The 16,335-nt window shown below is 43.4% G+C and overlaps 1 protein-coding gene across 2 annotated transcripts; it reads left to right on the top strand.

Moving 5' to 3' along the window:
* The first annotated feature begins 742 nt into the window (after positions 1 to 742).
* LOC101720433 (melanoma-associated antigen 10) lies at positions 743 to 14,355 on the top strand. Of its 2 annotated transcripts, XM_021249189.2 has the most exons (3): positions 746 to 999; positions 12,311 to 12,392; positions 12,737 to 14,355. In XM_021249189.2, the coding sequence occupies exon 3, from the start codon at positions 12,817 to 12,819 to the stop codon at positions 13,747 to 13,749; it is 933 nt and encodes a 310-aa protein (XP_021104848.1). In that variant the 5' UTR covers positions 746 to 999; positions 12,311 to 12,392; positions 12,737 to 12,816; the 3' UTR covers positions 13,750 to 14,355. The 2 variants fall into 2 exon arrangements, with proteins under 2 accessions (XP_021104850.1, XP_021104848.1); XM_021249191.2 differs by lacking the exon at positions 12,311 to 12,392 and having other exon boundaries at positions 743 to 999.
* Positions 14,356 to 16,335: the final 1,980 nt, after the last annotated feature.

Here is a 16,335-nt window from a genome sequence, read left to right as displayed (position 1 = left end):
AGAGCAGACTCAGGTCCATAGAGGATGGGATCCTAGCTTTTCTGGAAACCTAGGTGATGATGCCTGGGGAGGAAAAGGGGTCTCTAAGAATCCCATTCTACTCCTTCAGTCAGCCCTGGGAGACCCCAAGTATGTTGCTGGTTGTGACCTCCACTGACTCCACCTCATCGTCAGAGAGGAGTGAGAACTCTTCTGTGTTCCTTTCTGCAAGTAAAGAGAGCAGAGAGGGCTGAGCTCAGTTAGGCTTCACACTGAGGGTCTGTGGGGAGTGAGGAAGCCCCACTCCAGCCAGAGGGTCCACAAACTATCCAGATTTACAGGCGTTTTGGCCCTGTGCTTCTGGGAAGTATTCTCACGTCAGGACCCCTTTGTCCTCAAGGGTTCCTGAGTGTAGAGTCTGAGACTTGTTCTGAGGCTCAGGCTTCAGGAGGATAGAGTGAAGACCTGGGATCAGATAGGTAAAGGTGAGGGCTGAGGGAGGACCAAGGAAGCCCTACCACAGAAAAAGGATCCCAGAACATTCTAAAAAACCCTCTGCTGCCTACCCTCTGAATGTGCAGAATCTCCAGAACAACCTCTTTCACCACTCTGGGACCTGAAAGGAAAGCAGAGCCTTGTTCTGAGGTCCCTGCTTCAGGTGGAAGCAACATAGAAGATCAGGGTCAGGTAGGTCTAGTTGAAGGGTTGTGGAGAACCAAGGAAGCCCCTCCCCAGGTAGGAGACCCACAGGTGATCCAGATCTGCCCCGTATCAGAGCTGCAGCACACTGGGGTAGATTAATGAGGACCAGGCCCTGCCCTTGTCAGCCACAGGGATCCTGGGAGTCACGGCCTGGTCCTCAGGTCTGTGCTCCTGTGGGGACTGAGACAGGACCTGGGCTCAGTTAGAGCCTGGTGAGGGGCTGCCCTGGGGGGACTGAGGAAGCCCCACCCTGATGGCATCCAGAATAATCCAGGTCTGCCTCTGCTGCCCTTCTGTGCCCCAGGACATTATTCTCAGGTGAGTGCTGCCTGTTGCCCCGGGGACCGACCTGGACAGTTAGAGCCTTGTTCTGGGGTTCTTGGCTCAGGTGGCAGAAAAGGCAGGCTGAGCTCAGTCCACTTCAGGCCCTGGGGGGGGGGAGGCCCCACACCAGGGAGAGGGCCCCTAAGTAATAATCCGGCTCTCAGTGGCAGGGTAAACTTCTCTCCCAGGTCTACTTCATAGGACTCTGAATGTCAGTATCAAGTTTTCTTTCCTCACAGTTTTTCCATTTCCAGTAGGTCATAAGAATGAAAGCATAGACTACATGGGCTTCCCAGGGGGGCTCCTTTCCCTGGACATGATGCATTTGTGATGGAACCGTATTGTTGTGTATATCAGTAGTTTGTCCTTTATATTGCTGAGTACCATTCCTATGGATGGGATATAGATTATTTATCTATTTCTCTGCTGAGAGGTCATTGGTTTTTTTCCAGTTTTTGTTTGAGACCCCAGAAAAACTGCTATAAATACTCACCTCAGGTTTTTGTTTGAGCATGTGTATTCATTTCACTGGGGTATATACCTGAAAGTAGGCTCGCTGAACCATATGCGAAGTATGTTTAGTTCTATTAAAAAACATACAAACATGTCTTCCAAAGTGGCAGTACTGTTTGACCTTCTCACCACCACTGTGTGAGGCTTCCAGTAGCTCTATAACCTCACGAGCACTTGGTTTGTTGGCATTTTTCCTTTGTATTTAGTTTTGAATGTTAGTCAATGGAATAGCTGTCTCGGGATATTTCATCACATTTTATTCTTTCTCTTTTTTTGGTGCTGGGCATTGTACCCAGGGCATGCTTTGCAGGGGCTGTACCACTGAGCTGCAACCCAGCCCCTCCATTTTGGCTTTAAAGTTGCATCTCTAAAACAGATAATAATACTGTATGGATTTTGATGAGTTTGTCTTTCTCTACGTGTCTTCTATATCATTGTACACTGTGTATTTTTAATGAAGTATCTGTTCAAATTTTTTATCCATTTTACTAAAGATTGTTTTATCTTATTGTTGAATTTTATAATTCTTGACATACCTCTGGATAGAAGTCAGATATGTCATTAGGAAATCCTTTCTCAAAGTCTATAGCTTGCATTTTCATTATGTTAACCATGCCTTTTAAAGGGAATGTTTTCAAATTATATAAAACCCAATTCATTGTACTTCCCTTTTACTAATCATGTTCTTGGTGGTGTATCTAAAAAATTTCGCCTATCCTGAAGGCACCAGATTTTTCCTATGCTTTCATCTAGAATTTCATAGTTTTGTGTTGTTCATTGAGATCTTTGATCCACTTTGAGCTAATTTACCTATATGATTTGAGATCTCCTGTAGCTGAAAGTTCATCTCAGGGGTAGAGAGCATTTCAGCATGCTTGAGGCCCTGGGTTCAATCTCTAGGACCACAAAAGACAAATAAAGGATGTGAACATAAATAAAGGTTTTTGTTTTCTGGTTTCTTGGTATTTTTTATATTTCTGTGGATGGATGTCCAATTATTTAAGTATCCTTGGTGAAAATGCTACACTTTCTTGATTGATTGCCATTGAAATTTTGTAAAAAATCAATTGGTCCTGTTTGTTTAGGTCTATTTCTAGGTCTTTGCTCTTTTTCCATTAATCTGTCAGTCTGCCTTTTTGTCCACTAATATCAGTGTCTTATTTTGGTTTGTTATCACTTTATATAAAGTCTTATGATTTGTTCTTCTTTACCAAAATTCTCTTTCAATTTTATCTCAAATTCCTATCCACATAAAACTCAGAATCATTTTATTGGTATTTACAAAAATCCTGCTGTGTACCTGGGGGTGGTGGCACATGCCTGTTGTCTTAGTTACTTTTCTCACTGTTGAGACAAACTACCCAACACTCACAAGTAAAAGGAGGAAAAGCTTATTTAGCTCACAGTTTGTAGAGGTTTCAGTCCATAATTGGTTGGCGACAAGGCAGAGGGGCATGACAGAGGAGAAAAAGTTCATGGTGGCCAGAAGGTAGCAAAGCAACAAGAACAACCACAGCTCTTTCTATCCCTTATATTTTATCCAGGCTACTTAGGTGGGTAGCACTCACACCCTTAATCCTATTTCCCTTGAGCCTAGCATTGCAGCAATAATTAATTCTATCATCACACACTGTAGATCCAGCCAGTTCTGAAAAAGCCCCATCTATGACTGCATGTGGCTTTGGAGGGACATTTAATCACAAGCCATAACACCTGTAATCCCTAGGTGGCTGAAGCAGGAGGATTGCAAGTTTCAGCCCTGGCTGGGAAACTTAGTGACATAAAAAAACCCTGTCACAAAAGAAAAAAGAAAAAATGGGCTGTGGATGTAGCTCAGTATGAAGTCCTTAGGTTTAATACCTATTATGGCAAAATAAATACATAAAAAAGCAAGCCTGCCATGATTTTGATGGGACTATATCCATAGATCAATATGTACAGAATTGATATAATGATAGTGAGTCTTCCAATTCATAACCATATTGTGTCTTTCCATTATTTAGGTCTTATTTTATTTTCATCAGCATCATATTGTAGTTGTCAGCATACAGAACTCACAAATAATATGTTAGGTTTATATGCAAGTGTTTAGAGGTACTGTAAATGATGCTATTTTTTATATTATACTAAGTGAAATAAACCAGTCAGAAAGGAACATACTGAATTTGATAATATTTTGGGTAGAACTTTACTATGTATATTCACATGTTATAGTAGTCTGTAGATTATTGCATTGCCTTTATCCAAGGTTGGTAATCAAATTAATGCTGAGTACCTAAAATGAATTTAGAAGTATTTCCACATCTTCAATTCTTTCTCTGAGGTCATGGCTTCAGGAGGGAGGAGGGGAGAGGATCTGGGCTCATTTAGGTCAAGGTGAGTATTGAAGGAGTACCGAGGAAGCTCCATCCCAGAGAGAGGATCCCAGAACATTCTTGAAAAGCCTCTGGTGCTAGCCTTGCTGGAGGGGTACAGAATTTTCAGGGGAGCACCTATTGTGCCCTCCCTGGGGCCCGAGAGGATATGAGAGCCTTGTTTAGAGGACTGAACTTCAGGTGAGAGGAACAGAGATAGCCTGGGATCAGGTAGGGTCAAGAAAGACTGTGTGGGATTCTGTGGAATCCCCAGCACATAATGTTCTAGAAAAGCTTCTTTTACCTGCCCTGTACCACCCAGTATAAGATTCTGAGGTGAATATCCCATCTCCTCACTGGATACAGAGTGTCAGAGCCTTTTTCTGAGGACTGAGCTTCAGGTGGGAAGAGCGAAAGGCTAGGGGTCAACTAGGTCAAAGCAGGGCTGAGGGCAGAGTGAGGAAGTCAGACTGAGGAAGTGGGTTTCCATAGAAACTCAGATCTTTTGTTGTTAATCCAGCACCAGGTAAAAATTCTCAGAGGAGTATCACTTTCCCCTCAGGCCACCAGGTGAGGAGAGTCAGAGCCTAGTTCTGAGGACTGTGCTTCAGGTATAGGGAGCAAAGAGAACTAGGCTTAGTTAGGTCAAAGTGAGAAGCTAGGGGAACACAGTTAAAGCCTCTCCTAAAATACAGTTTCCCCAACTAACCCAAATCTACCTCTTCTGTTGGCCTTGCACCACACAGGCAAAATTTTTTTAGATGTGAGCCCCTTGCTCGGGTGTGTCAAAGGTGACCCTGGGCATCAGAGCCTTGTTCTGGGGTCTGCACTTCAGGTGGGCTGAGAAGATAGGACCGAGAATGCTGAAGTTGATTTCAGGGGCTGAGGGTGAGACAGGAAGTACTATTCCAGGTTGAGAGTCTGAAAATAATCCATATCTGCCTGTGCTCACAGCCCTGAACTGTGCAGTGGAGAATTCTCAGGTGAGCACCCCCTTTTGGCTTAGGCATCTCTGGAATTCAGAGCCTGGTTCTGAGGCTCTTGCTTGAGGTGGGAGCAGGAGAGAGAACCTGGGCTCAGCTAGGTCAACTTGAGGGTTTGGGGGTAAGTGTGGAAGCCCTAATTCAGGTAGCAGGTGCCAAATAATCTGTACCTACTTGTGTTGTCAGCCCTGACCCTGGGACACACTTGCCAGGGCACTCCACTTGCACGCCCCATGCCCATGTTGACCTTTCTGCCTTAGAAATCCCTGAGGGTCAGACACTTTGTCCAAAGGGGAACAAAATGGGGCTGACATAGGACTTGGGATCTTAGTTTGGGGAGAGTCCAAGGTGAGGTCTAGTGGAGGACAGAGGGGCCTGGAGAAAATTCCTTTTTGACCTTTCTGTAAGCCCTGTGAAGGTATGTGTGAGAAAACCACTGACTTCTGCCTCTAGCAGAGAGAGAGAAGGATCACCTTCTAATGTCTGTCCTTCATGTGAAGGGAGCAGAGAGAACCTGTTCCCACTCCAGGTGAGATCCTGAAGCGGGTAAGGAAACCCCAGGCCAGCAAGACTGTCTGTGAACAATACGGATCCATCTCTGTTGTTTGTACTAGACCCCATATGTTCAGGTGTGTAAGACTGAGTCCTTTCCTTCCTGTGGCCTTGATGTGTCAAGGCACACTCCAGACTTCCAGGAACCAGGGTCAGGAGAGGGAGGAATGAGGGGACCCACCCATCCACAGGAGCTAGAACCACATGGGGGACTTCCCTGCCTGATTTATCACCTGGAAAGCCCTGGGAATGCTGCCTGGATGTACCATCTCCCAATTTCTATGGGTAAGACCCTGAGAATAACAGTCTTGGTCACAAAGAGGGGTACCTTCCACTCCAGAACAGAGAGAACACCACAAAAGCCTGCCCCTATTCTGAGTCCAGAATAGCCCCATGTAGGGTTGTCAGGCACAGGATTCCTGACTTCTTCAACAGGGTCTGTGGGTCATTAGGGTCTTTGAAGAAGGAGCAGGGCCTTAGGCAAAATGAATACACTGGCCCTGGCCCAGTCAAGATGAAAAATGAGGCAGGACTTCGGGGCCACGGACACATGACAGAAGGGACCCAGCCTGCCTAATCTTTCAATCTGAGTGCTGTCCTGCATTCCCACCTAGAGTCTGAGGGAGGAAGACTCAGGCTCTCAGAAGGGTGGGCTGCTTCCAGGACTCAAGGGGATGACTCACGGGGACATTGAGGGGACATTGGTGACGAAATCAATGGATGACCTCCTCCCAGATATTGATACCTTTGTCCCTGGCTCTTAGTGCGAGAAATGAGAGGGCCTTGGTCTGAGGAGTATGGCTTCAGTTAAACTGATCCAAGACATGGGAAACTTGGCCCTGCTGGGAGGCTGAGGTGGCCTCAGGCAGAATTGTGGAGAAGAGTCACCCTGCCCCATACTTCTACCTCTGCTGTCCTAGGGAGATGGTTGACTTTCTTTGCCAGATGCACCCTTAAATCAGTAGCAAGGCTATGTGAATACCTGGGCCTACACCAGACAATGGAGGGTCTCTGGATTCTACTCGTCTGTCGGTCTATGGAATCTCCATTCAGAGGTGAGCAGATGTGCTGCATTTTTGTCTCCCTTGTCTCAGGGAGGAGGGCCTTTCTGTGAGGATCTGCAGTAAGTCACAGAAGGAGACATGTCCTGTCAGCAAAGGAAGTAGGCCAGGATCTGCCAGGAAGGAAAGTGAGGGACTTGAGTGAGGATTGAATGTTGTTTTCATTGGTATGTGTTTGTAATACATTCATCATGATCACATTCATCATGGGGAGTTGGTACAAGTACATGGCCCATGTTCGTTCATTTTATCTTTTTCCTCTGGCCTCCCTCTCCTTCCTTGTATGGCTTTATTGTTATTTTTTAATAAATTCTTATATTCATTGACTGATATTGGATTTTTCACAAATTTTATATCTTGATTTAGCTTTGAGTATCTAAGAATTTATGCATTTCTTGTGAATTCTCCATGATGATTTTCCATGAGATTTTTATTCTCATGAATGTTGTTCATGATTTCAGCAAAGTCCATTGTGATTTTGCCTTTAACATTTCTAATTGCTTCCATTTGGATCTATTTTTTTCCTTATTTTGGTAAGAATGGGTATGGGTTTGACAATTTTGTTTATTCTTTTAATGAACTAACTATTCAATTTATTCATTCTTTGCACCTTTTTAGTCTTTGCATGGCCTTGAAAAATCAATGCCTAGATTTTCCAATCCAGAGCAACTCAGGTTGGGCCTAACCTCTGCCTACCAGGCCAGGGTCTGTGCCCTCACAGCTGACCTCAAAAGTTCTCAGGGGTTCTGTTTCTAGTCTGCTCCCCATCCAAAGCTGTTTAATGAGAATGTCTCTCACCCAGTCACTGTGGGAGGGTAACACTGGAAACCCTGAAGTGAAGCTGTCCCAATGCTGTTCTGAGTTCCAGGTTCAAATACTCAACTCTTTCCTAGAATGGAACCCAAGGCCATGCACTCTCCAAGGATATGGAAGACGCTTGCACAGGAGTTAGTTGCCTGCTCTTTCCTGAGTAAGGACTCTGTGGGAGCAGATCTCCACACTGTCCCTGTCCCTATAGGTCACAGCAACCACTGGTCCATTAAACCACCACCTTTTTTCTCTGAGATATCCTGAAGTCCCCAGGTTTCACTTTTTTTCTACACATTCAATCCCTTTCTCAAGAGCCAGAAGCCAGGGAGAAAATCCAGACTGATTTTTCCCTTCTCTGGAGTGTTATCTGTTTCTTCAAGGTCTCTGTACATTTTTATTAGTACATGTTTTCATGACATAATTATCACATTCATCATGGATGATTTGTACATGTACATAATACATCTTAATTCTTTTTTGTCCCATTGCCCTCCCTTCTTGCAAAAGCTCTATTTCCACGTTTCTCTTCAATTCTTTTTTCCTTTAAATCCATTTTCCCTTCCTTCACTCACCACTTCCACTACCTGTTGTTCCCCTCCCCATTTGAAAAGTTTTTCCAAATTCCTTATATTAATCTACAATTTTGCTCCTTGTTTATACTTTGGGTTCTTTCCACAAGAAAAACAATGCCACATTTAAACTTGTGAATCTGATTAATTTCACTTAAGATTATGGTCCTGAGCTGCATTCATTTACCTAAAAATGTCTCAAGTTGATCCTTCTTTATGGCACAGTAGAACTGCATTGTATATAAACATCACACTTTTTCTATCCATTCATCTCTTGATGAATGGACAGTGATGGGCAAATGGGCTGTTTATAACATCACAGTTTGTAGTTGCTAAATCTTGGAAATAATCTCTGCTGTTTTTTAAAAAAGAACTTTATTTTTTATTTGTACATATTTGTCATGCACATAGATCACATTCATCATAGGGAATTTGTACCTGTATGCAATATATCTTTTTTTCCATTCCTTTCCTCTCCCTTCAACACTTCTTAAATTCCCCAATTATAAAATTTTTGTTTCAATTTTTCCTGCCATTCTCCTTTTCCCCTCTTATTTGCCTTCTTCTTCACTCCTCCTTATTCCCCTCCTCATTTGAATATGTTCATCCTAATTCCCAACATCTATTTTCCATTATGTTCCTTATTTTTGCTTTACATTTCTCATATAAGACAGTGTGTTATTTAAACTTGTGTGTCCAATTTATTTCACTTAAGATTAAGGTCTCAAGATATATCCATTTTCTTACAAATGACTCAAGTTTATCCATCTTCACTGCAGAGTAGTACTCTATTGTATATAAATACCACATTTTCACTATCCATTCACCTGTTGATGGTCATATAGGCTGTTTTCAAGGCTTAGTTATTATAAATTGTGCTGCTATAAACATGAGTATGCATATATCACTGTGGTATGATGCTTTTAACTATTTTGGAAAGATATCTAGAAGGGGAGCAGATGAGTCAAATGGAACATCTAGTTTTAGGTTTTTGGGGGGTTTTTTGATACCGGGGATTGAACTCTGGTCCTTGCACTTGCACAGCAGGTGGCGAAACCACTGAGCTAGATCCTCGGCCCCTAGTTTTAGTTTTTTGAGGAATCTCCATACTGATTTCCATAGTAATTGTACCAGTTTACATTCCCACCAGCAATAGTGAAAGGTTCCTTTTTCCTTAAATTCTCACCAGAATTTGTTATTAGTTGATTTCCTGATAATGGTCATTCTTTCTGGAGTGAGATGGAATTTCAGTGTTGTTTTAATTTGCGTTTTTCCAATGACCAGTGATGTTGAGCATTTTTTATTTATTTGTTTGCTGTTTGTATTTCTTCATCTGAGAAATGTTTGTTCATTTCAGATGCCCATTTCTGGACTGAGTCTTTAAATTGGGGTTCTGATTTTTTGAGTTCTTTATATTTCGTAGATGTTAGTCCTTTGTCTGAAGAGTAAATGGTAAATTTCTTTCCCATCCCATGGATTTTCTCTTCACTCTGTTGGTAATTTTTTACTGTTCCAAAGCTTTTTAATTTGATGTGATCCCAGTTTTTGATTCTTTGTAATATTTCTTGTAGGATTGGGTTTTTGTTCATAAAGTATTTGGCTACATGTATATCTTCTAGAATTTTACCTATTCTATCTTCCAGTAGATTAAGTATTTCTGTTTTTATATTTAGATCTTTGATCCATTTACATTTTAATCTAGTGCATAGTGAGAGATATGATTCTAGGTTCAATTTTCAGCATGTGGATAGCCAGTTTTTCCAGTACCATTTAATAAAGAGGGCATCATTCCTTCAGTGAAGGTGTTTGGCCCCTTTGTCAAAGATAAGGTAGCTGAGTATGTTTACAGTTGTTTCTGCATCTTCTATTCTGTTCCACTGATCCTTGGGTTCTTTTTGCCAGTACCATACTGTTTTTATCATGGTACCTTTGTAGGATAACTTCAAATTTGGGTTTAAGATCCCCCTTGCTTTGCCCTTGTTGTCTAGAATTGCTTTTGCTATAATAGGTCTCTTCTGGTTCCACAGGAATTTTAGGATTGTTTCCTAGCACAGGAATGTTTGGATTCTGTGAGATATGCTATTGGTATTTTGTGTGGGATTGCATTAAAATTTGTGTAACAGTTTTGGAAGTATAACCATTTTCACTCTATTGCTTCTTCTTATCCAAGAAGAGGGGATATCTTTCAATTTTTTGATATCCTTTTCAATCTCCTTTTTCAGAGTACTATAGTTTTCAGTGTATAGATCTTTAACTTTCTTTGTTAGACTGATTCCTAAGTATTTCATTTTTCTTGATGCTGTTGTGACAGGTGTAGTTTCCCTAATTTCTCTCTCAGTGAGTTTGTTATCTACAGGAATGCTATTGATTTTTGAGTGTTGACTTTGTATCCTGCTGTACTGCCAAATATCAGTTAATTCTAGGAGTATTTTGGTGGAGCTTTGGGGGTTTTCTGTGTAAAAAATCATGTCATTAGCAAATAATGGTAACTCCTTTTCCTATCCATATTCCTTTTATTTCTTCCCCTTGTCTAATTGCCCTATTAATGTTTACAGAACTCACTGTAGTTCTCAAATTTCACGTCAAGTCATTCAGAAGTCCTGGGGAATCTTCTTCTTTGTATTTCTCTTTTGTTCCTCTGCCTCTGTTCTGAGTTCTCAGAGGCTGGATTGTGAATCTAGGAGAAAGTGAATTGCAATTGCTCACCACTCTATTTTCTAGCACTGAAGTTTGGAAGGTAACAGGTAGGAATCCTACAGAGCCTGGTTTCTCCTGTAGTCAACCTGGAGTTCCTGGAGAAGGTGGCTGTATATAAACTGCTCACAAATCTACTTAGTGGCTTTACAGGGGTGAACTCACAGAGGTGAGTACCTTGGTTCAAAGGTAACCATAAGTCAGGAGAGGAAGCTACATATAGTTAGTAAATGGAGGACTCCAGGAGTTGATAAACTGAAGGTATGGACCCTTCCTGAGGACTGAAGGTATCTGCATCCCAGAGACAACAGATCCCACAGAGTCTTCCTATTCTCCATGTCAGTCCTGGGATGCTGTATTTGACATGCTCAATCCTACCAAGGCCCTGAAGGGATTCTTCAGGGGATCAGCCCATCTCAGGTAGGGTGAGGATGAGAGAGGGCAGGCATCGACAGAAGGAAGATGGAAATACTGCAGAAGCACATAGGGGATACTGTGCTGATGTTCTCACTGCTGATTAACAATACCTGACACAATTTAGTAGAAGAAATGTTATTTTGGGCTCAAAATTTATAAAGATTTCCATCCAGAGTCAGCCAACCCCAAGGCAGAACAGCAGAGAAGAAGGACTTGTTGGGAGGAAAGCTGCTCATCACAAGTCCTCCAGGAAGCAGAGAATGAAATCAGGAAGGAAAATATAACCTTCCTTGTCACACCCACAGTGAACCTCCTTTTCCTAAAAGGTCCCACCTCCTGATACCAAAAAAGGTATAATCCAATCATTTCCAAAGGCCCTGCCTGTGATCCAATGTAAATTTCCAGGGAAATCTAGATTTAAACCATAATAGAGATCCTGCATCACAGGAGAGATGAGTACAATATCTTGTCAGCACTGCAGTCCCCATGAAGGGATAGCATGATGGGCGCCTGCTCACTTCTCAGGGAGGTGAAGAACTCTATCTGTGATTGTGTCTGCAGGTAGGCACAGGGAACTCCACCTGGTCAGGAGACACACAGGTGTCCCAAGGTCTGTAAAGAGCCAAGCTGAGGACACTAAAGGAGGATTTTGTATATTCTCGACCTGAACACAGACAGGTCTGTGGTCTTCTGACATTAGACCTCAGCTTGCCAACATCCCAGGAAGCTTGGGCTCAGCTGTAAGACTGAGACTGCTCTCGTAGTTCCGGGTCATTGGTCTCAGTGAGGTGAAGTTCTTGGTACAAGAAGGCTTGAACCTGGACAGCAGAAGTAGTATCCCAGGGTCTATTGAGTATCCAGCTGAGACAGAGAAAAGCCACTCACCTAAACACACAGTACACTAGGCTCAACCTCTGCCTTTGATCACTAGTAGTCAGACTCAGGGAACATAGGTGGATTCGAGTTCTACCACCTGCTGCTTGAGCGTCTCACAGCAATATTGCTGCGGTTTAAAGGAGATGCCCCAAGTCATTGCAGCAAGAGTCCTAGATGTAAGGATTTAACCAGATAAAGATGGAGCAGTTTCCCTTTTCTCAGGCACATGGACCCCACTGAATTTTTCCACCTCCAGCTGTGGCTTTCAGGCAGCAGTGGCAAGATGTGTATCCCCTCAGAGACTTTTGACCCTTCCAGGGAGGCACATTTTTTTCTGAGAGTTTGCCTCCACCCAGCAGAGGACTAGGGTCCAGGCCCTGCTCAAGGACAGTTAAGGGCCCTGAGTGAGCAGAAAGGGGACCATTTACTCCAAACAGTGCGGTGTGCAGACTGAGGGCCCTCCATGTCTCTTACAGGAGTTCCAGGAGCCAGGTGGTGAAGTTCTTCCTGTGAGGCAGTGTCCCTAGGTCACACAATAGAGGAGGCCCAAGAGTCAAGGTGAGGTGCATGCCTTGATGTATCTATGGTTCCCTGTCCCACAACAAGGGCACCTCATAGTATGGAGGCTCACGCTCCATATGGCATACTGTCTTCCCTAGAGCTGTGTTCTCTGCAGTTCAACTGCAATCTGAGGAGCAGCCTCATTTAATATCCCAGGATTATGGGAACAAGGACTGTAGGTGTACAGGAGCCTGTGAAGCCCTAGAGCAGCCCCCAACCGAAGACCTATAATGGGCCTCTGTGGGAGGCAACAAGTGTGTTTTTCTCAGCTGAGAACACTAATAGTCTCTCTCTCCCCGAGCATCTGAGTCTTTAACAACAAGCTCTTGCTGTCCCCACAGGTCATCGTGATGCCCCACGGCAGAAGAGCCAAGACAGAAAGCTAGGGGGAGTCCATCCTGCCCAAAGAAGCACAGTCATCATGAGTGTGCCAGTTCTCAAGGATGTGGAGGAGGAAGCAGCAGCCACTGCTTCCTCTGCATGTTCTACCTCCTATTCTATAATCAGTCCCACACCAAAACAAGAGCTAGAGCTTTGGATACTAAGTTATCTTCAAAGTTGTGAGGGCATCCTCTCTCCCCCGACTGCCATGGCTTCTACACCAGGTAGTCATTTCAGTGAGAGCTCCAACACACAAAAAGCAGAGGGTTCAAGCCCTTCGCAAGCCACGAACTTCCCCCAGATCCTGTGCAGTGTACTCCTAAATGAGAAGTTACGTAACCTGGTGCCCTTTCTGGTCCGCAAGTATCAAAAGAAGGAGCAGACCACCATGGAAGAAATGCTGCACATTGTGTCCCATGATTACTGTGAGCACTTCCTTCTTAACTATAAGAAATTCTGTGAGTCCCTGTCTCTGGGCTTAGGTATCGAGATAAGGTTAGTGGATCCCTCTGAGTACATCTATGACCTTGTGCCCATCTTGGGCCTCACTTACAATGGCATACTGGATGATGATGAACAGATCATTCCCAAAGTTGACCTCCTGATATATATCTTGAGTGTAATCTTCATAAATGGCAATAGTGTCAGTGTGGAAGAACTAAGGAAACAAGTTAGAAGTTGGGAGATATTAGTTCTGAGGGAACGAGTTGTTATTGGGGATCCCTGGAAGTTTATCACAGAGGATTTGGTACGGGAACAGTACCTGATGTATAGGCAGGTTCTTAATAGTGGTCCTGCCAGCTATGAGTTCCTGTGGGGTCCAAGAGCCCACACTGAAACCACCCAGATGAAAGTTCTGGAGCATGTGGCCAAGCTTAACAACACAGATCCCAGGTCTTACCCACATCTATATGAGTGGGCTTTGAGAGAGGAAAACACTATAGTCAGGGTCCCTGAGAGGCAAGATGTGTGAAAGAGACAGGGGCAGGCAGCGTTCCGCAACCACTTCACTGGCTTAGTCCCCACTGCATGTGAAATGAGCCCCATTCTCAGCCTGTGTTTGTGAAGAGCAGCAATTTTGTAAGCAGTGAAGGGCCGGGGAAGGGGGTAAAATACCGTGCACAGCATCTTGCTGTCTCTTCTATTTGGGTTCCTTGGAAATGGACAGGGCTTTTCTTTATGGCTTTTTGAAGTATTGTTCTTTTTTTGGGAGACTGAAGTAGCTTCCAAATTTATTTGAAAAATGGTATTGATCTCCCATGTATTTTTAGTTTTGTGATGTTGATGTCTGTGTTTTCTGACGGGAATGTGACTTTGTGTGACACTGATCACAAACGGAGTGCCTTTTCCATTCAAATGTAACAGTCTTTCCTCCTTTATCATACCAACAGAAAAACTATTCAACTTATTTATGATAAAATGGGAGTGGAATAGGAATTTCCTTAGAAATTGTAAGTTTACATCAAGTTAGAGGGGCCCTAGAAAAAGTGATAAGGATGCAAATCAAATATTGGCTGCTGCTTATTTCTTTTCCCCTGTTGATCTACACTATTAAACTTATATTTGTTGCATACCTCAATATGCTTGTTTTCAGATTTGTTAGGAAAATTAACTGTCAAGAAATAAGCCCATCTGCTCATGGGCACACTGACCCCAAACCTTCGTTGCACATGTCTGCACCTTTCTTGTCCGGACCCTGGTCTGTTTCCCACTCCAAAAGGAAATCCTGGTTTTCAATATGTCCAATGATACTATTGCTGATGTTCAGACAGGGACAGTCATGTGTGCTATAGGAACAACTCACAGGTTAGCAGATTGGCCATGAATCCAAAGACAGAAATTGTCAGCCTGCTAAGATCAGAGGTTATTGTGAAGGGAAAAATACACAAATGCTAATAATGATCAAAACTCCTCCTGATAATACTTTTACAGTAATATGGAAATGAGATTGCTTTTGTTATCTGAAGCATCTGTCACAAAGTAGGTGGATACTTGAAAAGGCTGTAGAATATCTCCCCCCTCCCATACAAATAGTGCAGAGGCTATATGTAGACACAGCAAGAAGGTAGCCACCAGCCAAGCACAGAAACCCATCAATGTAATCCCACAGGGTGTTCAAGCAGGGGTTCACAAGTTACAAGGCAGCCTGGGCTAAATAGTGATACCCTATCTTAAAATATTAAAAAAGCACTAGGGATATAACTCAACAGTCATGTGCTGGGATAGCATGCAGAAGACCGTGGGGTCAGTCCTCAATATAGCATGGGTGAAAATAAGAAGTTGATCAACAAACCAGGAGTAGAGGCCTCACCAGAAACAATATATTTTTGGGCACTTTCATCTGCTTGAAGTAACATCTAGTAGTGTGAGTAGATATATTTCTTTTTTCAATTGGCCCAGTCTGTTGTAATTAATTATGAGTCCACCAACAGATAAATTCACAACACTTTAAATAACAGGCAGAACAACTAGACAGAAAGGTACTGTGGGAATGGAAGACCAGAAGAGTAGTATGAAGTAACCAGTTCCCACACACATCTGAGAGCTCTGTGCTCAACACTAGCAGGATCAATGTATGTCTGCTGAGCACACAGAACTTCCTCCAGGACAGCGGCGCACCACTACACACCCTCAATAAACTTAAGAGGCCCCAGAGGGCTGGGACTCCTATGCACTATGTTCCCTGAACAAAGGACCACCACATTAGAAGTCAATAGCAAGGAAATTGGGGAAGTTTGCCAAAGAAAGGGAAGGGAAGCAATGCATTGCTTGCCTGCCATGAACTGACATCTACTGGATGAGTGACTGAAACCTCAGCCCTTTATTTTCTCACAGCCCTGGAGACGGCACAGGGATGCATTCTCCTGACACCAGCTCCCTGCCTTGCAGGTGGCCACACACATGCTGGGCCTTCACATAATCCCCTTCTGTGCGTGCCCGGCCCTGATATCTCCATGTATGTGTCCCAGTCTCCTCTGTTCTAAGGATGTTAGAGAACCAGGGTCTTTCTGACCACTGAACAATGTGCTGATCCTTGCAACAAGTTGAGTGACATGGAAAGACTTTTTTGGAGTTGGTCAAGCATGGAGATGGAGACCAAGTCTGAAATCTGCCATCTCAGGGACACCGATGGGATAGAAAGGGAAGATGCCTTGGGGCCTTGGAAAAGGTAAATCGGAAGGAAAAAATCAGTGTTCTGCATGTAGATAGTCAACCTTCATAGCTCTCCACTGGTCATATGTTCTGAAAACTGAAGCATTAGCATGATCTGAGTGTGGATTTCAGGAACTTTTACACCAAATTGCTACCCATTGGACACCTGCCCAAATTCCAGTGATGTGTAGATGATGTGCATATGAGGAGCCTCCCAGTCCCAGAAAAGTAAGCTAGACCAACTATGATCATGACACACCTTGCAAAGGCAATACCTACTGAAATGCTAGTGGCCTATAGATTGTAAGATTGCTCAGCTGCAGAAACTCCAAAATTAGTGATCTTTCATGTAAATACAAAGAAATAACTAAAAGCAAGTGAACACAGGATTTCTGTCTTTCTCTTG

This window comes from Heterocephalus glaber, unplaced genomic scaffold (assembly GCF_053883595.1).
Source record: "Heterocephalus glaber isolate CG9 unplaced genomic scaffold, H.glaber_assembly_v1.0 deba00001762, whole genome shotgun sequence".
Lineage (NCBI taxonomy): Eukaryota > Metazoa > Chordata > Mammalia > Rodentia > Bathyergidae > Heterocephalus > Heterocephalus glaber.
The sequence above is the reverse complement of the archived record's forward strand: the minus strand, read 5'-3'. Positions and strand labels throughout refer to the sequence as shown.

Coding starts and splice junctions, on each gene's coding strand:
- LOC101720433 (XM_021249191.2), top strand. CDS start 12,817: ATGAGTGTGCCAGTTCTCAAGGATGTGGAGGAGGAAGCAGCAGCCACT.